A 20,832-nucleotide genomic window follows, 5' to 3' on the forward strand; every position below is an offset into this window, starting at 1 on the left:
AGCCCCGCCCACTACGGAAGGCGACGGTGCCTCCCCACGGGGCCCGCGTGCTTTGGCCGGACCTTGGTCCGCCGGCAGGGAAAGCCAGGGGCGTAGGCGCTGCGAGGCCCAGAGAACCTGAGGCGGAAGGACGGTCTCAGGGCCACCCCTGCGGCGGCGGCACTGCGCTCGGCGTGTCCCCGGAAGGTCAGTGCACCCAGGCTGCCGGCGGAGCGCGGAGAGGCCTCGCAGGCTCCGCCGCGAGGGCGGGGTTGGGTAACGCCGTCTTGGGCCCCTGGCTGCTGCCCGTGCATCCCAGCGCCGGGCCTGCAGTCCCTCAGACATTCAGCCCCGCCATCTCGGCGCACGTACGTGCACGTCTGCGTGCGTCCCTACGCCCCTCCGGGGTGGGCGTGGTCGTCTCTGACGCCCGTGACCCAGTGCGCGCCCCTGGGAAGCGCTACTCCCGCGTTCGTACCTGCGCTCTGCGTCTGGCCGGAAGGGCTGGCCAAGCAGAAGCTGCTGGGGCGGGCCGAAGTGATAGTGGAATTTCCTTTTCCTCCCACTTATCGTTTAGCAGGCGTCATGGCATGACTGGTGAAAGAAGTAAATAAATTTTCTTGCAGAAAAGCCGCGGTTCCCAGTGCATGTTAGGAAAGGCCTCGGCCTAAGAAAGGACTAAGAGTGGCGGGAAATCAACTACTACTTATTGTGCCAGCGCAATACAGCGAAGGATAAATCAGATTCTTTCCCCGCTTCATGGAACTCACCTTCTAGTGAAGGAAACAGTAATACGATAATAACAAAATTATAATTGTGATAGATGCTGTTTGGGAAAGATAAACTATACTGGAAGCATTTCATGTTCGGCTTTCATGTTGAGCTCAACAAACGAATGAGGGTGGGGGGAGGCGGAGTAGGGGAGGTTTGGGTAAGCCTGGGGGGCAAGCAGAAGAATGCTCAGAAAGATGGCACTAAGCAGCGATCTGAGGTTTCCTGAGCCAGGGAATGGGAAGGACATTTAAAGCAAGCATGTCAAACTCGCCGCCCGCAATGAGTATTTTTGGGGCCCAGCCAATATAACGGTATGTAAGAAATGTTTTAATAAAAATTTCATAACTTAATTTTTACAATATCCTGTTATAAATAATATTGTTAGTAACGAACTACAACGTTCGCTAATGACATTAGTATAATCTGGTTGCATTCATTTCCCTTACGTGCCTTACGCACAGGCGCACCATTTCTCTCCACTAATACTAGCAGCGAATATTTTAGCAGCAATTGCCACGTCATTAGTGTTGGACTGACTTGTTTGGTGTGCGCAGCAGGAAATATTTCACTTTCGGAGAACAAGAAGAATAGGTTTATTTGCGTTATGCTTATTTGTGCAGTCATTCAGTGTCTGGTAAGTTACTGTTCAAGAAAAAGTATTAATTTTTATTACAGTGTTCTATTATTTTATGTTAACGATTACTCATTTATTTCAGCCCTTTGTATTCAGCATGTCTCTATCAAAATAAACCTACGTTTCTATGAAAATTGAAGCTTTTGTTTTTTGGGGGCCCACCTAAACTTAAACCTTATTTATTTGGCCTGTGTTAGCCTTTGAGTTTGACATGCTTGATTTAAAGAATCTGAAAGGCCTAGTGTGGCTTAGACAAAAAGGATGTTTGGTATGAAATGAGATTGAAGAGGTGGGAAGGGCCTTTTGGCCTCACGAGGGGCAGTTTTAAGGTGGGGAGGGCACTGGGTGTGGTGACAGCAATGCAGAGGGGAGCACTAATTGCAGAATTCAAATGTGGTGTAAGAGTCTAGAAGACTGATGGGAATCCAAACAAGAGATGGATGGTATCTTAAACTACGGCGGTAGCCCTGGATATGGAGAGAAGTGGGTGGATTTGAGTGGTATTAGGATGTAAAACCGATGAGACTTTGTGTTGGGTTAGCTATGAAAGTGGGAGAGCAGAGTGGAAAAGATGACATGTGGCCCTGGATGGACCAGGATGCTTGTTTCTGGATATGGAGTCCTGGAAGATGAGATGATTATTTAGAAGATTTATGGGAGTAAATCCAATTGGTAAAATTGAGTCTTTAGTTCTGGATTTAAAAGCTTTTTAGAAAACATTTCTTGGTTGGTCATTAGATTATTTCAATAAAATAACTAATGAAGTATTTTTTATAGCTAAAAAGTTAAGAAATTGATTCTGGCCTGTGTGGCAAAGTGGTTGGAATATTGGCCAGTGGACCTAAGGGTCTCTGGTTCGATTCCTGGACAAGAGCAGGTACCTGGGTTGCTGGTTCATTCCCTGCCCCCTCACCCCCTCCCCTGTAGGGTACGCACAGAGCGTGTGCAGAAGGCAACCAGTCAGTCAGTGTCTCTCTCTCACACAGGTATTCTCACACCGATATCTCTCTCTCTCCTCTTCCTCCTCCCTCCCTACCTTCTACTCTCTCTGGAAAGCAGTGGAGAAAATATTTTCAGGAGAGGATTAACAAAACAAAGAGTTGAGAAATTGGCCAAAGATATACGATGGCTTTTTGCCACTGTTGTAAATCATCGTTTTAGCTCTTAAACAGTCAACCTAAATATGAAGAGTACTTTGTGCTCCTCATGGAAGAGCAAAACCAGAGCCAAGGGACAAATGACCTGAAGGATTGGTGACCATGGTGCAGTCCTCTGGGATGGAGGCTGCACAACCCAGGCTGGAACAGGGCAGATGGGACAGTTTGCAGGTCTTCAGGCAGGAATAAGAACTTTGTGAAACTCCTTTGGAAGGTATGAGAAATAATTTTAAAGTCATAGAAATTGCAAAGTTAATTTCACAAATATTTAAACCACTAGAGTCTATGTCCCTTTGATCCAGTCATCCTCCCTGGAAAGAACAGATGTTAATATGAGCTTGTGAATTTCAGCTATATAAGAAAGAAAAGCAGTGAGTGAACAAATAAAAGAAGTTATTTTCACTCCTTAGTCTACTTGCTTTCAAAATACACATAAGCAATTTAATTTCTTACAGGACAGGACTCCCTACAACCCCTCATGATTATATTTACTACACCATGTATTTAAATTGCATTCCAGGAAGTTTCCTTAAAAATACATTATCAGTACCTCCCAAAGAGGTACTGCAAACGGTAATGCAAAATAACAGATCACAAAGGGTACCTGCAAAGAAAAGAGGTAATGCAGAATCTTCTTATATAATAAAGAGGTAATATGCAAGTTAGCTCTCACACCCTCACAAGATGGCTGCCTATGACCAGGCAGGCAGGGTGATTAGTGAGGGAGGACCAAACGACTGAACAAGCAGGCTGCGTGAGGTGACCAGGCCGGCAGAGGGGTTAGTGAGGGATGACCAATGACTGAACAGGCAGGCTGCGTGGGGCGACCAGGTCGGCGGGGGGGCAGTTGGGGTGACCAGGCTGGCGAGGTTGGGGGGCAGTTAGGGGTGATCAGGCTGGCATGCAGAGGCAGTGAGGGGCAATCAGGCTGGCAGGGGGAGGCAGTTAGGGGCAACCAGGCAGGCAGGCAGGTGAGCAATTAGGAGCCAGTGGTCCAGGATTGTGAGAGGGATTTTTAAACCGGCAGTCGGACATCCCCCGAGGGGTCCTGGGTTGGAGAGGGTGCAGGCTGGGCTGAGGGGACCCCCCCCCTCCCATGCATGAATTTCGTGCACCGGGCCTCTAGTAATGTATAAGGGAATGCAGCTGTCCTTTGGAGCAGTAATCATTTGGTCACTTTTTTGTTGGGGGTGGGGATACAAGAACGTTCATAGCAGCTTTATTTATAATAGCCAAAAACTGAGAGCAGCCTAAGTGTTCATCATCTGGAAACTGGACTTAAAAATTACGTTATATACATATACTGGGACACTTGTCAGAAATAAAAAGGAGCAAACTAATGATACATGCAGCAACATGGATGAATCTTAAAAATATTATCCTGAGATGCCGCCCAACAAAGATTACATATTGTTTGATTCCATTTTTATGAAATCGTAGAAGAAACTATGATGGGGGGAAAATCAGAATAATCGTAGCATCTGGATAGGGATGGAGATTGACTTGGAAGAAACATAAAGGAAGTTTCTGGGGTGATGTTAATAGTCTATATGTTGATAGAAGTTTTGGTTCCAAAGTGTTTGTACTTGTCGAAACTATTCAATCAAATGAAATGTTTAAGATTTGTACATTTCATTTTATGTAAATTTTGCCTCTGGGAAAACAAAGAGAATCATAAATACTGAACTCTAGTTAGTGATATGCATGCTGAAGTCTTTGAGGGTAGGTGTACCAATGTCTGCAGCTTACTTTTAAAATGTATCAAAACAAATAAAATGGAGCCCTAGCCGGTTTGGTTCAGTGGATAGCGGGTCAGCCTGTGGATTCGATTCATTCAAGGGCACATGCCCAGGTTGCAGGCTCGATCCCCAGTAGGGGGCGTGCAGGAGGCAGCTGATCATTAATTCTCTGTCATTGATGTTTCTACCTCTCCCCCTCTCCCTGTCTCTCTGAAATCAGTACAAATATATTTTAAAAAATAAAATGGAAAAAGGAATAAATAGGTAGATAGATAAAGCAAGGAAAGCAACATGTAGAATCTAGATGAACAGGTATTGGCATGCTCACTGTATAGTCTTTCAACTTTTCTGTATGTTTAAATATTTTTACAATAAAAGTTGGGGAAAATAGGCCTCTAAAGAATATTGTTCATTTTAAACAACTGAAAACTAATGTGAAAATATAAAGAACACAGCCCTAAGCTCACTTGAAATACATAGTGTGTGGAAGTAGCCACACATTTATTTCAAAAAATTTTTCCACTTTATGCCTTAATATTGAAATCATTTCAATTACTTATAGAGTATGTGGATCACACATTAAAATTACTCTGTGTACTGTGCATTTTGGTGTATGGGATGATGCTCCAACCAACTGAGCCACCCGGCCAGGACTTACTGTGCATTTTGAATAATGCAATTGACCTTTCCTTTTTTTTTTTTTTTTTTAACCTCATCCTAGGAAAGTTAGTGATGATGCCAAAGAGACTAATAAGAGGTATGGGGACTGAAAGGAGCAGGAATTGCTGAGAGGGAGTACAGCACAGAGTAATAAAGGGGCTTTGGGGCCATTTGTCATCTTATCCTCCAATGGTTGGAGGATGTGGAATTTTTCATTGATCTGATCTCAAGTAAAAAATCAATAAAAGGAAACTTCATGTGTCTTTTTAGAATGTGGAGTCAGCTACTGAATTTAAAACTACTAGGAGATGCAAAATTATGTAGCACAGTGTGATTTCGTTAAGGTCTGAATAATCATAAAATCATAGATATCTCATACTATAAAAAGTATGCACTTTAAGTAACTGATTTTAAGATAATTAGCTTTTGGGGAGAATGAAGATGGTGGGATAGGTAAATGCCAGTACTCACCGCCTCCCACAACCACATCAAAATTACAACCAAAATACAGAACCATCATTCAGAACTGGCCGAAAACTGGCTGAATGGAAGTCCTACAACTAGAGAAGTAAAGAAGAAAGTACACTTGAGACTCATAGGAAGGGCAGAGGCATGGAACAGGCTAGTCCAACACCAATGCATGGCGTTTTTGTTTTGTTTTTTTTTAATTGAGAGGGATATCTTGCCGAGGTTCTTGTCCCAGCCTCAAGAAGGGTTCAGGAATCTGGAAAAAGCTGTGCGTAGATGACATAGGAATCCAGAGACTGATAAAGAGTCTGGAGATGAGATATAATTTTGAAAGGCATTGAGGGTCAGAGGACCTTCAGCTGAAGGAACTGAAGACTCCCTCCTCGTCTAGGACCCTTGCTTTAATTAACACAATTTGTCCTAAGGTGATAATACACTTCAAAGGGTAAAGTTTCAAAGGATACAGAGGCATTGTCAGTTTGGGGAATAGCCTACGGCTGTTCAGGTGTTTGGCCAGTAGGAGGCAATAACATGTAGATTAAGATGCCCTTTAACTGTCTGGCAGCCACAGTCAGTTTCCTATTCAGGCTTGGGAAAATGCCTTTAGCCATTCCCAACAGGTGACTACATGTGTGACTCAACCCTGTTGAGTCCCCAGGTTTCATCAACCTTTTGATGAAACTCTTGAAATTGTGACATGCTGGAATTGGTTCCCGGCAATATCTCTGCTTCAGAGGCCTTCCATGAGAAGCAAGGGGTCCCAGCCCCACACCAGACTCCCAGTCCAGGGTTCCTGAGCTGGGAAAAGAAATCCCCATAACTTTAGGCTGTAAAAACCAACGGGGATTGTGGTTGAGTGACATGAAGCCTATTGGAGTCCCATGCAGTCCCTCTTAAAGGGCCAGCACATGAATTTACACAGTTGCACTTCCTCTGAGCTCCAGTGCCAGGCGTCAGCTTTGAGGGATCCAGGGACATAAGAGGAGGAGCTGGATTGGCTGGCTTCAGGGCTAGAACTAGGGAGGCTTTCTCCAAGACAGGGGTGCTTAAAGGGGTCATTGTTCCTATGCTAGGACCTCCCACAGTGCAGAGCAGACCAGCAGCCATATCTGAGTTTCCATCAGCATGGACCACACTGTTCACTCTGTCCTGATGATTCCCTGAGACCCCATCCCATCCAATTTGCAGCCCCAACCAAGCTGTTCGAGGCAGCTTTTCCATATGAATGGCCTGTCCTGTCACAGGCTTCAGACTTTGCTAAAATAACCCAAACAAGCAGAAGCTGGCATCAGTGTTTCTCAGGCCTATCAATAAAAGGCCCAGCACCAGCACCAGCCTACCTTGCTTCACAGCTGGGCCTTGCCTGGGCACTGCCAAGGCCAATATAAGTAGCAGACATCTGCAGATCTCTCTGTAACTCCTGCTGGGTAGCCCCAGGAAGTGGCTGACTTTGTTTCTCCCAGGAGGCCCTAGAGCAGCCGTGGGCAAACTACGGCCCGCAGGCCAGATCCGGCCCGTTTGAAATGAATAAAACTATTGAAAAAAAAGACCGGACCCTTTTATGTAATGATGTTTACTTTGAATTTATATTAGTTCACAGAAACACTCCATCCATGCTTTTGTTCCAGCCCTCCGGTCCAGTTTAAGAACCCATTGTGGCCCTCGAGTCAAAAAGTTTGCCCACCCCTGGGCTAGACTGTCTGGCATCTGTCGGACCTCGTGGACGGCTTTCTCTCAGAGGTGCTTGCAGCGATTACTGGGACAATGAGAAGCGGGGCCTCTTAGGGCAGGACTGAGGAGCAGCCATAGCTGCTTGCTCCGCCCTGTTGATCCCCCTGGGACCCAGCCCCGCCCAAACTGTGCGCCAGCTTTTGCATATGAAAGGCCTGGCCCTTTGCAATCTGAAAATTACCTAACCAACTGCAGCTGGCCCAAGGCCCCACAGCAGCTTGCATTCCTTCACAGCTGAGCTCCTGCTGGGTAACCTCAGGCAGAGGCTAAATTAGCACCTCCTTAGCGATCCAAGAGCCAGTGTACCCAGTGGTCAGAGTGGGATCGTCCAGATTACAACTCCTCAGATCTATAAAGGACACACTCAGGGGGCAGACTCAGTGAGCACCAAAGCCCCACTGAAGCAAGTCTTGCCCCAGAAGGGTGTCTCCAGCACAGAAGTTCTCCCACTGCAGACACAGCTGATTCTCACAGACAATTGGCCTGGAGGTCAATTACTCCCAGTGATACCTAAAACAATCAAGGCTTAACTACAACAAGACTGTGCACAAAGCCCACAAGGGGGTGCACCAAGAGTGTCCACCTCAGGTAACTGGGGAGGCTGAGCCACTAGGCCCTATAGGACACCTAGCACACAAAGCCACCCTATCAACACAGCGAAGCACAAAAAATGCGGAGACAAAGAAATAGGACACAAATGGCAGAAACGGAAGAAAGCAAACGACTGGATATAGAGTTCAAAACCACACTTTTAAGGTTTTTCAAGAACTTTCTAGAAACCGCCGATAAACTTAGTGAGACACTCAAGAAATCTAGTGAGACCGCCGATAAATTTAATGAGATCCTCAATAAGTCTAGTGAGACCCTCGAGGTTGTGAAAAAGGACCAACTAGAAATTAAGCATACACTGACTGAAATAAAGAATATTATACAGACTTCTAACAGCAGACTAGAGGATCACAAGAATCAAGTCAAAGATCTGAAATACGAAAAAGCAAAAAACACCCAACCGGAAAAGCACAAAGAAAAGAGAATCCAAAAATATGAAGATAGTGTAAAGAGCCTCTGGGACAACCTCAGGCGTACCAACATCAGAATTATAGGGGTGCCAGAAGAAGAGAGAGAGCAAGATATTGAAGAAATAATGACAGAAAACTTCCCCTGCCTGGTGAAAGAAATAGACTTACAAGTCCAGGAAGCACAGAGAACCCCAAACAAAAGGAACCCAAAGAGGACCACACCAAGACACATCATCATTAAAATGCCAAGAGCAAAAGACAAAGAGAGAATCTTAAGAGCAGCAAGAGAAAGACAGTCAGTTACCTACAAGGGAATACCCATACGACTGTCAGCTGATTTCTCAACAGAAACTTTGCAGACCAGAAGGGAGTGGCAAGAAATATTCAAAGTGATGAATACCAAGAACCTACAACCAAGATTACTTTATCCAGCAAAGCTATCATTCAGAATTGAAGGTCAGATAAAGAGCTTCACAGATAAGGAAAAGCTAAAGGAGTTCATCACCACCAAACTAGTATTAAATGAAATGCTGAAAGGTATCCTTTATGAAGAGGAAGAAGAAGAAAAAGGTACAGATACAAATTATGAACAACAAATACACATCAACAAGTGAATCTAAAAATCAAGTGAATAAATAATCTGATGAACAGAATAAACTGGGGATTATAATAGAATCAGGGGCATAGAAAGGGAATGGACTGACTATTCTTGGGGGGGGGGATGCAGGGGGGGATGCAGGAAGAGACTGGACAAAAATCGTGCACCTATGGATGAGGACAGTGGGGGGGCGGTAAGGGCAGAGGGTGGGGTGGGAACTGGGTGGAGGGGAGCTATGGGGTGAAAAAAGAGGAACAACTGTAATCTGAACAATAAAGATTTAATTTTTAAAAAAAAAGTTAAGGGTAATCCCAGACATTCTAGCTTAAAGTACTTGAACTCACTTGCATTACAATATTTATTACTTACTTTTTTTTTCTTTTGTCATCTTTTTTTAGAGGGCAGCCTAACCCAGTAGTTCTTAACAGTAGAGGAGGGAGGAAACACCTTGTGTTGTGAAAAAGCATCCCCAGACGATGCTGGTAGACTTCCTGTTTCTGCTCTAAAATAGACATGTTAACTTTTAACTGTTGGCACGACTAGTGAATTTTTTCCACTCCATAGGCTGTTGATTCTTTTTTTTTAAGAAACTTTTTAATTATGAAAAACATACATAAAGTGAAAAAACTAATAACTAAACACCCATAAACTAGATTTAGCAACTGTTGCCATAATTGCTATATTTCCTGCTGAACCATTTCAAAGTAAATGGCAGAAGTCATGAGACTCTACCCTAAATACTCCAGCATTCATTTCCTAAGAATGATATTTTCACACCTAAGTATTAACAGTACTTTCCTGAGAGTATAATCCATCATGAATCTAGGCTATATTCGGATTTTCCCTTTATTCCAATGTCTTTTTATTCTTTTTTATTTTTTTAATTATTCAAACAGTTTTTATTATTCCATTGTCTTTTTAGTTGCTTTTGTTCAAACACACTGCATTTTACAATTATGTCTCCTTAGTCCTTTCATTCAATAGCCTCCCCCAACCCTTTCTTTCCCAAAGACACTAACTTTTTTTAAGACATCATGCCAGCTGTCTTGTCTCACACTCTAGATTTGTCTGATTGCTTTCTGTGGTTTAATTTGTTCTGCTCTGAGTCTGGCCCTGGTATTACTTGGAAACGGAAAACTAAGTCTGGAGGTTGGGCTGGGTTCAGGTTAACCTTTGGCAGGACTGCTTCACAGACGGTGCCTACAGGAGCCAAGTCATACCTGGAGCTGTGTGCTAGGATATCACGTCGTCCCACTGTCAGGATGTTGAATTTGACCTTTGGTTATCAGGTGACAACCAGAGTATGTTTTTCCCATTTCAATTTAGAAGTCATCTTAGGGTCACCCTTTGGCACCACTTGTATACCTTATTTCCTCACCAGCCTTTTACCTGATAATTTTTGTATCCATCCTTCTCTGAATCAGAGATTTGATTGGCAGTGGCAAAATGGTGGTTTTCAAATTATTTTTACTTCTCCATTTATTAGACAGCATTCTCTTCTGAAGAAGAGCTTTTCTTCATCAGCTAGAGATATTTCTAGTTTTTCCTAAAAAGATAGGATACATGCTTAGTTCTTTACCATTTTCAAAGTAAGAAGTCAGGGTAATAGTCACATATAGTTATGGCAAATTATCTTTTTTTTAAAAGTAGATTTTTGCATATTTAATTTGTTGAAATGAATTTTAGTCATTGTTTAAATTATAACACCTGTGGCCAGGCTCTCATGTTACCAAACTGTAAATGAAATGTATACAAGCAGAATTATAATACTATTAGGGAAATCTGAAAACTGGATGTCTAATTATATAAAGGGATGTTTATTAGTTGGGATAATGTTATTGTGGTTATTTTAAAAAGTACAAAAGACCTTACTTCTTAGAGATGACAAACTGAAGTATGTACTGATGAGATAAGATTTACTTTGAAATAGTTCATGGATGGGTGGGGACAGGAATAGTTGAGGGTAGAGATGAAACAAGCTTGGCCACATAGTGGTAATGATGGGTGATTAGGTCTTATTATACTATTCTTTCTGTGAATGTTTCAAAAATGTCCCAATAAAAGCTTTTGTAATTATTTGAGTTTCTGTGGATATTTGCAGTTCAAATTTAATAACACATTTTTCTTTACTTTGTATTTATAATTTTATTTACTAAAAGCTTATTTTGAAGGAGTGTGTACATCTTCAACTTTGCTGATCTAAAGCCAAAAATTAACTAGTATTGAAACTTATACAGCAATTTATTAAATGGAAATAAATATTTGTTATGGGGTGGGGCCACAACATTAGTAACAAAGAAACAGAATTTCCGGAGAATGAGGCCCAGAAATCAGGATTTTAAAAAGATTCCCAGGTGATTCTAATGTGCAGCCAAGGTTGAGAACCACTGTTCTAGTGGGTCAGCTTTCCTCATGAAGAGCCCACTTTCCCATAATAGTGCTGTTATATTTTATGTACCATCAAATATATTGCCAAATTGTTAAATGTATTAAACGTTTATGAATTGGCCTGGCTGTTGTGACTCAGTGGTTGAGCATCGACCTATGAACCAGGAGGTCACGGTTCAATTCCTGGTCAGGGCACATGCCCAGGTTATAGGCTCCATCTCCAGTACTGCGCATGTGATTCCAGCTAATGATTGTCTCTCATCATTGATGTTTCTATCTCTCTCCCTCTCTGAAATCAATAAAAATATATTTTAAAAAAAGACATGCCAAAACCGGTTTGGCTCAGTGGATAGAGCGTCGGCCTGCGGACTGAAGGGTCCCAGGTTCGATTCCGGTTAAGGGCATGTACCTGGGTTGCGGGCACATCCCCAGTGGGAGATGTGCAGGAGGCAGCTGATCGATGTTTCTCTCTCATCGATGTTTCTAACTCTCTATCTCTCTCCCTTCCTCTCTGTAAAAAATCAATAAAATATATTTTTTAAAAAAAAATTAAAAAAAAAAAAAAGACAAAAATGTTTATGACTTGGTGTTTATGAATCACCAAATATTTTATATACTGCTTCCTCCCAAATAAATCCTTCAGATTTTGCTTTTGAAGTTGGCACTACAAGATCCATGGGAAATAGAATCAACTGAAATACTATTTAGTGAAGAAAAGTGCACTGTGCAAATATGATTTATTCTAACAATAACATATTGGGGACAGTACTACCATGAGTGTGAACATGGTCACCTGATGGTCCATATTATTTGTGTAAATTTTCTATACACAGATCCAAAACATTCACAGATGACATAGTTTCCACAGCCTCACACACACACCCTCCTTGTACCACAATATCAAACCACAAGAACAAATGATTTAATTTTAATCAACTGTTCTCCCTACTTTTTAGGATGGCTGCTGTGTTTCTAAAGTCAATAATATTACAAACCATAAGGACTGAAAATAACTGTCTTAGAAGATGTTTGGGTAAATACATCGTGCAAAAGATGGCACTAGCACAATTGCCCCTTCCTGCTTCTGTCCCAAGACTGTCCTATCTAATTCATGCAAAAGCTTTTAGTACTGTTGAAGACTCCCAGCATGAAAGAAAAAAGAGAAAAAATAATGAAACTGATTTTAGTAACATTGGAAGAAAAATCAGTGAGCGAATCATTCATGTATTTGATGAGAAGGGCAATGATTTGGGGAACATGCACCGAGCAGACGTGATTCGACTTATGGACGAGCGAGATCTGCGACTTGTGAAAAGGAAGCCCAGCACAGACCCTCCCGAGTACCAGCTCATGACAGGCACACAGATTCACCAAGAGCGGCTGAGACTGAGAGAGAGGGAAAAGGCCAGACCTAAGACTGGTAGGTAGTTTGCTCTTTGCCCCTGAACTCCTTAAGACTATAATCAGCAGTTTCAATTGGGCGTTTGCTACAATGCCTGTGACTGTGGGTTGAAAAACGAAAATTCAGTTTCACCACTGTTTCCAATGCCTTTTTCATCCCTCATTTCTGTTCCTTTTTAAATTTCCCTTGTATCCTGTGTCGATCACCTTTTTATAACCTATGTAAAATGAGGAAAAACAAGGTAAACACCACCAAAATAATAGGAAATCTTTTCCCTTTGCTCTTAGCTTTGTCTCCTAATGCCCAGGCAGGCAGAGTAACTGATGGGTGTAATGTAATGAGACTCAGAAGAGATGGATTTCAAGTTCCTATTCCTCTCCTGAGCCACTCATTTACCCTCCTTTAAAAAAAAAAAAAAAAAATCTCATCTCAACGTGGAGGTGTTTGGCTAATTCCCCAGAGGCACTTTTTAAACTCAGAAGTGATTCACAGAGCATCTATGCCTGAGTATTTTGTTACAATACTGGTAGTAACACTCGTTTACATATTTTGCCAATCACCTTACAAGGCATTAATGTGGGTTTTTCATGACTTTTAATTATTACTGATCAGTATGAAAGGTTGTTCAATGGAAAAGGCACTGGAGTAGGGGTCAGAAGACTAAGTCCCAGTGAGGTTGTGTGTCTTAAAGTCACACGTAGTCTGTGGCTCAGTTTGTAACACCATACTTAACATGTTGCGGACCCGTAGTTTTATTGCTAGCTATACCCAGAGGCCAGATAAGTTTCTATTGAACGAGTACAAAAAATGTTTTACATAAATGTTAAAGGCACGCTTTAAAATTAAATACCCATTGCATTTTGAAGTTATTACATGTTCTTACAAGCTAATATCTTTTTAAAGAATTCTCGTGGTTGGCCATAAGCCTTAGAACAGAAAACACGAGAATTCTCGTGATCTGTCCGCAATGTTTAACAAGGATGCTGACTGGAAAACAAATTTTCAAAAGAGGCCAACGAGGAGCATAAGGTCATCAAACTATGTCTATGAAAAAAAATTGACAAGCTGGAGAAGACACCTCTCTGTGTTCAGAGATTGTCAAAGCCATGACTTTGTCCTGATAGGAAACTAGGACCAACTGATTATAGCTTTAAGGAAGCAAGAAGGTGTTAATAAAAGAACTCTTTTTTAGAATTACCTTTATTTTGGAAATTAGAAGCAGAAAAATAAACAACTCTTATCATACAAAATAAGCATTAACATTGTCATACTTCAGATTTCTTAAACAAAACATTACAGAAAAGTTGAAGTCCTGTGCTCCCTTCTCCTGTTCCATCCTTCTTCTCCAAAGGCCCCCACTCACTCTCATGGACTCGGGGTGTAGATCCAGTCCATGTTGTTAAACTCATTACAGATACAGTCACAAACAGTATATAGAATAATTTTGTATGCATAAAATTATAAAGGGCACACTATTGTTTTCAAGATGTTTATATAATAGCTATAGCTAAATATAGTTACCAAGTGACATTTCATCATAAGCATGTACTATAGCTTTGTTAGTCCACTTCCCTGGCCATTGGGCTTGCTTCTAGTTTTCATTATTACAAACAATGATTCTAGGCATGTATCAGTATCTCCTTGTGCATGCTCAATTCCTATGGGGCAAATCAGCATGCAGTATGTGAACATTTCTGTCCATTCTCACCCACACTCGGTACTGTCAGACTCTAATTTTTGTCATGCTTATGGGTGAGAAGCCATATCCTGTTTTAATTTGTAGTTCCTTTCACCATTTGAGTTTCCTCTTCTACAAATTGCCTATTCATATTCCTTTTTTCTGTCTTTGATGGTTTTTCTTCCTGATTTATAGGAACCTCTGTTCTGTATGAAGCAAAAACCTTATCCTAGTTAGATTTTTCACCCCCTGTCGAGGTCATAAACATATCCATTCTTTTCTCCTATTTGTATTAAAGTGTTTTTTTCCTACATTAAGATAGTACATATGGGGAGATTTTTGTATGGGTTAAAACCTAACTTTTCCTCCCATATGAAAACTCTCAATTGTCCGAATGCCTTTAATGAGTAGGCTGTTCCTTCCCTGTAAAATTATATGCCTTATATGCAAATTGGTCCCCTTGGGAGTTCGACTGGGAGACCGGGAATTTGATCGCTCGCTATGACGGGTGCTGACCACCACAGGGCGGCGCAGAATGAAGGAAGGCCCCAACTGGCAGCCAGAAGGCCCCAATCAGCCCTAATTGCCAGCCAGGCCTAGGGACCCTACCCATGCATGAATTTCATGCACTGGGCCTCTAGTTTTCTAATAATTGCGATTTCCAAAGTAGATTGAATGAATGAATGCAGGATACAGTCTGGATGATTCCACTGTAGCTAGGAGGGTATCACAGAAGAATAAGATGAGAATAGTATTTCCCAGATGGATCCACACCCAAAAGAAAAACAATAATTAAGTTTACTATAAAGTTAAGCTTGTTCCCTTTAAAGGACCATTCTTTTCATGTTCTTTCATCAAATGATGACAATAAATGGAGACATTTTATATTTAAATGCCCTTGACAGACAAAAAAAATGGTACCTGTATGTCAGACTCCTATTTTTAAAAAGTGTTTAATGGTCTGTGAAACTAGTCAGGTGAGAGGACTGTTAGGGCTGCTGTGGCAACCTAAGATTTTCTGAAGTATATGTGGTGAGGTTAGTCTAATAACAGGGTAATAAATGGTCCTAGCACCAAGTCTCACTGTTTCAAACTAGGACCTACTCTGACAAAGGAACTAATTTTTTCTTCAAATATCGGACAACATGATTTGGACACAAAGAGTAAACAGATTCAACAGTGGATTGAGAAAAAGTATAAAGTTCAAGTTACTATAAAGAAAGCAAAGAATGCAGAAGAGCCAGAAAATAAAATGGTAAGTAAAAACAGTAGTAACTGTTTTTTGTTTGCTGATCTAAATGTAAAAACAAAGTAACAGTAATTCTATTAGTGATAATAGCTTTCCAGTTTGTTTTTCAAAATGCAAGCATACTGTATATACATTACATTTTCCATTGTAGCATATTTTGCCATGTGAAAACATTCTACATCATAATTTAAAGGCTATATTACCCTATTTTATGAATTGTAGAATATCTAACATTTAAATAGGAAAACTAGAAACTTTATATTCATTTTTTAAAGTTTGTTTCCTCTTTATAAATGCCTATAAGAAGCATCATATTTAAAGGCAAATTGTCTTCAAGAAAGTGTGTATCTGTTTACAATCCAGGATAAGTTTATGGCATATCTATTTTGCTTTCTTTTTTAGTTAATCCTCACCCAAGGATATTTTTCCATTGATTTTTAGGGAGAGTGGGAGAGAAACATCGACGTGAGAGAAACACATTGATTGGTTGCCTCCTGCACGAACCTGGAATCAAACCCGGGACCCTTTGGTCCGCAGGCTGATGCTCTAGCCACTGAGCAAAATCGGCTCGGGCTCTATTTCGCTGTTAGAGTTAGTTATCAGCTAAAAGGCAGCATCAGCCCAGTGGTGGTCAGCCCTAGTTCCACGTTAGAATCACTTAAGCTAGGTCCCCAACCAACTGACCCAGAATCTCTAGAACCAGTGTATTTTTCTAATGCCCCAAGTGACTGTGAGTGAGTGTTGGAAACTGCACTGGGCTAACAATCTGGGGGATAGGTTGATACTCTGCCAATACCCAAACCCACTGCTTTATACTTGGTTTTGCAAGAAGACATAGCTTGGGGCCAAACATAGCCCCTCAGAGCATTGACAGAGTAGAGATTTCTTTAGTGCCTTAGTTTAGTTACATGGAGTTTGTATAACTTCCTGGTTACTGTACAGGTTTCAATCAGCTTAACTGGACATGATTTAGCTAATCACTTGAATAGCAATTCAAGAATTGGGTATTAGAAAATCAAAACACTGGTTTTAAGTTAAACTTTGGCTGTTTTCCCTTCTTAGGAGGAGCTATTTAATCAAATCCTCCAGACTATGCCTGGAATAGCAACCTTCTCATCCAGGCCACAACCTGTTAAAGGAGGAAAAGCTGTAATATGTGTTCTTCGTCATTTGAGCGAAAAGGAAGAAATTGCATATAGACAAAGTCAAGAGACCCAGGAAGGAAACCCTTTAAACAAAGAAAATGGAAACGACAAAAAATCAGATATTCTGCATCAGTGATTAAAGAAAAATGTGCTTCTGAGAGAAAATACAGGAATACCTCGTTTTATTGTGCTTCACTTTACAGTGTTTTACAGATGTTGCATTTTCCCCCAAAAATCAAAGGCAAGACCCTCCTCCACAAGCAAAGGCATTTCAACTTGCTTTATTGCACTACATGTTTTATTGCAGTGGTCTGGAACCACCAGTAAGGTCTGCCTGTAACTGAGCTGGCTGGTCTGTGGAGAACAATTGGATGTTTAGCTGAGGGTAAGTACCGCAACTGTTGAGAGCACTTTGTCCTCAGTGCAATTCAGCAACTCTCCAGTTTTAGGCAAAGATAAGCTGTGTTCTTGTTTCCCTTTAGGAGGAATGTATCCACTGAGACGGGAGGACAAACTCCGTTTTCCACGAGCCTGTTTTACCTTTGGAAACAAGGAAAACAATTAGAATTCAAAATAAAAATTACCTGAATTTTACAATAGTTGTACACCCTGATAGGTACACAACACTCCTTTATAAGAAAATAAATCCATCCAATTGCTTTCAATAGTGGTGCAGACTCACATAGTAATGAGAGTCAAAAATATTCTAAGTAGATTGCATCTGGCTTCAATCAGCAGTTCATGTTTTAAAAAGAGCTTGCCTAAGTCGTCTCAACTTACTTTGAGCTTCATTTTCTTTTTGTCAGGGTCATGCACAACAGCATGCCTAGTGAGACTCTGCTGCAATGAAAGAAAGAAAATGTTCTATTTTTAAAACATTGCCATTTGGTACCTATTAACATAAAAACTCCTGAATTATTTAAATGAATAGTCAGCTTCTTTCTGTTATGTTCTGTTGAGGGGTGTGGCCTCTACCTACAAGGAGGCCACGAGGATTCTTCCTCAAGTCCTAGACTGAGATCACCGCCTCTTCTAATAACCCAGGTTAGGAATTTATAATCTCGATCTCCTGTGGCTTCTTAGCTCTTCATAAGTAAGAGGTTGGGGAAAACCAGTTCCAAACTAAAGGAAGTTGGTTTAACTGAAGCTATGTCCACAGCATCCCCAAACCAATGGAGTATCTGGCCAAAGTCTTGCTGTTCTTGATGATAATGCCAACCACCAGCAGCTCCGAGTTGTGTTGTAATGGTTCAGACTTATGCTGAACCAGCCTCATTTCTCACTTCAGTCTTCATTGTAATTCATGGTTTAAGTGCTTGTAAGTGCACCAACCAGAGTGAGAGTCTGCAAAACCGCACAGGCCCCTCCATTTAGTGTCATGTTCCCAACCTCCTAGAATCATACCAAGATATACACTAGATAGATTCCCAAGTTCTATAGTCCCTCACTTCCCTTCTCAATCCCTGCATGATTGTGGTCTAAAAGGGTGTCTCCTAAGTGTTAGCAGCCTAAAAGGATACCTAAAATATCAGCATACTCTTATGAATAAGCATTTGGTACCATCAGCCACTGGTTCACAAATATAGCCCACATGAGAATCACCTAGATCAGCGGTCGCCAACCTTTCAGACCTCACAGACCACCAGTGGTCCGCAGACCACCGGATGGCAACCACTGCTCCAAAGGTTTCCTTAAACCAGCAGTCGCCAACCTTTCGGACCTCACAGACCACCAGTGGTTTGTGGACCATTGGTTGGCGACTGCTGACCTAGAGGGTTTGTGAAAAAGCATTCCTGGGCCCCTGACCCCCAAGTTTCTGATTCAGCAGGTCTAGAGTAGGGCATGTGGATAGGCATTTTTTGCAAGTTTTCAGGTGATGTTAGTACTCCCAGGCCAGGGCCACACTATGAGAACCACGTGGCATAGGGAGATCTGGCTGTACAGCAGACTTAGCTCAGAGCCACTCCGGTTAAGCAAGAATGGAAGGTCTTGGAGGCCTCTTCACCCGCCTTCCCACTGCAGGCCCTGGGGCACCATCCTGGAACCCAGGGCTCCTAGGAACCTGGCGGGAAGCCTTACCCTGGAAGGACTGCACCTGTGAGAGTGAGTACTTACTTTCATGGCAAAAGTTTTGCCGCAGCCAGCATGTTCACACACAAACGGACGCCTTTCCTCATGAAAGGAGAGAATATGGCTCTGGAGATTGAACACAGTTGTATAGGTTCTACCACAGCCTTCTCTTGGACATCGACACACATCCCTTTCTGGGTTATGTGTTTTCATATGTTGCTTCAGATAATCTTTGCGTTTAAATGTTTTCTGGCATACTTCACATATTATTTTCTCTGACAAAGTAGACAAAAAATTTTAATCAATTTTCCCAGATATTATCACATAGAAAACATTAATATCCAATTATATAGCATATTCAATACCTAAAACCTTATGATTTTACATAGGTCAGAAATTTCAGAGGAAACTAACTCCAGTTTTTATTGCTTAAATATTTTTCTCAAGTCTCCCAAGTTCTTATATTACATAAAGTCACTCTTGCCAAGGAGCAGGGGTCTCAGCAAGGTAGCTGTGGGCAAAGGGAGAAAATAAAATAGACCAGTTTCCTTCCTTGTTCTCAGTACACCTGGCATTCTTTCCCAAACTGTCCCACAGAACACCAGTACGTCCCCAGATTCTTTACTTGCGATAGCCTTTAAAGTGCTACATATGCAGAGTAGCTCAGAGAGACCCAGAATAGCTCTTCCTAAACCTGGGACCATAGGTCTCTATTCTCATTTGCCAAACAGCTGAAGTGCATAGCTCCTCACAAAACATCTATTATTTTTAAGTGCATATTTAATATTTCTCTCTTTAAAAGCACTAAATCAGTTCTAAAGGGGTAAATGGTTATACCAAGCCATTCATGTGTACCTTACCCCCCCCCCTTTTTTTTCCTTTTTAGAGAGAGAGGAAGGAAGAGAGATAAAGAGATAGAAACATCAGTAAGAGAGAAACATCATCAGTAGGCTGCCTCCTGCATGCCCCCTACTGGGGATTGAGCTTGCTTCGAAACCGGGCATGTGCCCTGACCCGGAATGGAACCGGTGACCTCCTGGTGCATAGGCTGATGCTCAACTGCTGAGCCACACCAGACAGGCTGCCTTACCTTTATGGGTTTCTCTCACATGTTTCAGGAGCTCTGTCCATGTTTTTGCCACAAAGGAACATTCTTTTTGACATTTATAGCCTATTAAAAAAAGATAGGTGTGTTGCCTTTTATGAATATTCAGTGTAAACATCAATCAAAATTAAAAAGGAAACCTACATGCATATGTAATGTTTCTTCTACCTTCCAATAGTATTCTATTCTGTTAGTCTCACGAGGTGACAGTAAAAACTGAGGTTGTATTTTACAGTGAAACCAAACAGTTACATATCAGGGTACTTCATGTAGGATACGAGCTTAGCAGACTTCATCAGGGTACTTCATGTAGGATATGAGCTCAGCAGACTATCATAAGGAAGAATGGACATATGAGCTTAGCAGACTTCATCAAGGTACTGCATGTAGGATACGAGCTTAGCCGACTTCTTTCCCTTTCCTGATGTTCTCAGTACGCGGACTCTACTGCACGTGGACGCCCAGCTGCTTTAGTTTCCCCCACCTCCATGGCTCATGGCCCCTCCACCCTCCCTGCCTTATGCTAGCCTCTCTTTTTCCTCAGCAAAAAAGGTGGTCCTTTGTCCTTGGCAAAACACCAACACTAAATCTCAGCAGTTATATGCCCACCCCGGCTTCCTCTAGTCTTACCATCTTGTAAGTTTCATATGGCAAAAAAAGAAGCAGGGTACAGCTAAGGAAGAAAAACCAGAATAACCAGAGAAAAAGACTATGAACAAAAACTGACATTTCGTAAAGCACCAGAATTGGATTAATCAGTCAATGTAACAGCTCCCCTGAGTTTTACCCAACTAAATAACAGATAGAAACAAAAGAATGAGGCTGCCTATCACTCTCTTGTTTAAAAAAAAAAAAATCCCATAAAGTCTAGGGCTTGGGAAGTTGGAATATAGATATCAAAAATCCTATATGGAAACATAACAGAGTCAAGTAGTCAGTTTAATCAAGTCTTTTAAAAAAAAAAGTTCCAATCTGATTGCTCCGAAAACTCCAAACTATTTTCTAAACCCTTTGAGCGCTCCTAGGAGAAGAGTGA

General features: G+C 41.6%; 2 protein-coding genes and 1 pseudogene across 4 annotated transcripts in view; 1 reads left to right on the forward strand and 2 right to left on the reverse strand.

Annotated features, from left to right (window-relative positions):
* The window catches only part of LOC118650563, a 51,396-nt pseudogene extending 51,103 nt beyond the window's left edge, over positions 1–293 (reverse strand).
* Positions 1–17,545, forward strand: MTIF3 (mitochondrial translational initiation factor 3). Of its 3 annotated transcripts, XR_004965916.1 has the most exons (5): positions 1–186; positions 12,104–12,567; positions 15,325–15,482; positions 16,539–17,006; positions 17,104–17,545. XR_004965916.1 is itself a non-coding variant. In XM_036298452.1 (4 exons), the coding sequence occupies exons 2-4, from the start codon at positions 12,105–12,107 to the stop codon at positions 16,755–16,757; spliced, it is 840 nt and encodes a 279-aa protein (XP_036154345.1). In that variant the 5' UTR covers positions 1–186; position 12,104; the 3' UTR covers positions 16,758–17,545. The 3 variants fall into 3 exon arrangements, 2 of the variants coding, with proteins under 2 accessions (XP_036154345.1, XP_036154346.1); XM_036298452.1 differs by having other exon boundaries at positions 16,539–17,545; XM_036298453.1 differs by lacking the exon at positions 1–186 and adding an exon at positions 914–1,064 and having other exon boundaries at positions 16,539–17,545.
* The window catches only part of GTF3A (general transcription factor IIIA), a 14,024-nt gene continuing 9,978 nt past the window's right edge, over positions 16,787–20,832 (reverse strand). Inside the window, exons 7-10 of the mRNA XM_036298955.1 lie at positions 19,782–19,862; positions 18,737–18,966; positions 17,402–17,461; positions 16,787–17,161 (exon numbers count right to left, since the gene is read on the reverse strand). Coding sequence (XP_036154848.1) covers positions 16,997–17,161; positions 17,402–17,461; positions 18,737–18,966; positions 19,782–19,862 — 536 coding nt within the window. The 3' untranslated portion in view covers positions 16,787–16,996. The remainder of the gene's footprint in view (positions 17,162–17,401; positions 17,462–18,736; positions 18,967–19,781; positions 19,863–20,832) is intronic.

This window comes from Myotis myotis, unplaced genomic scaffold, assembly GCF_014108235.1.
Source record: "Myotis myotis isolate mMyoMyo1 unplaced genomic scaffold, mMyoMyo1.p scaffold_m19_p_3, whole genome shotgun sequence".
Lineage (NCBI taxonomy): Eukaryota > Metazoa > Chordata > Mammalia > Chiroptera > Vespertilionidae > Myotis > Myotis myotis.

Bases quoted from the DNA above. Each gene is read 5' to 3' on its own strand.
- MTIF3 (XM_036298452.1), top strand. From the start codon at position 12,105: ATGGCTGCTGTGTTTCTAAAGTCAATAATATTACAAACCATAAGGACT. The intron at 12,568-15,324 runs GTAGGTAGTTTG...GTTTCAAACTAG, and splicing joins AAAGGCCAGACCTAAGACTG to GACCTACTCTGACAAAGGAA. The intron at 15,483-16,538 runs GTAAGTAAAAAC...TTCCCTTCTTAG, and splicing joins AAGAGCCAGAAAATAAAATG to GAGGAGCTATTTAATCAAAT.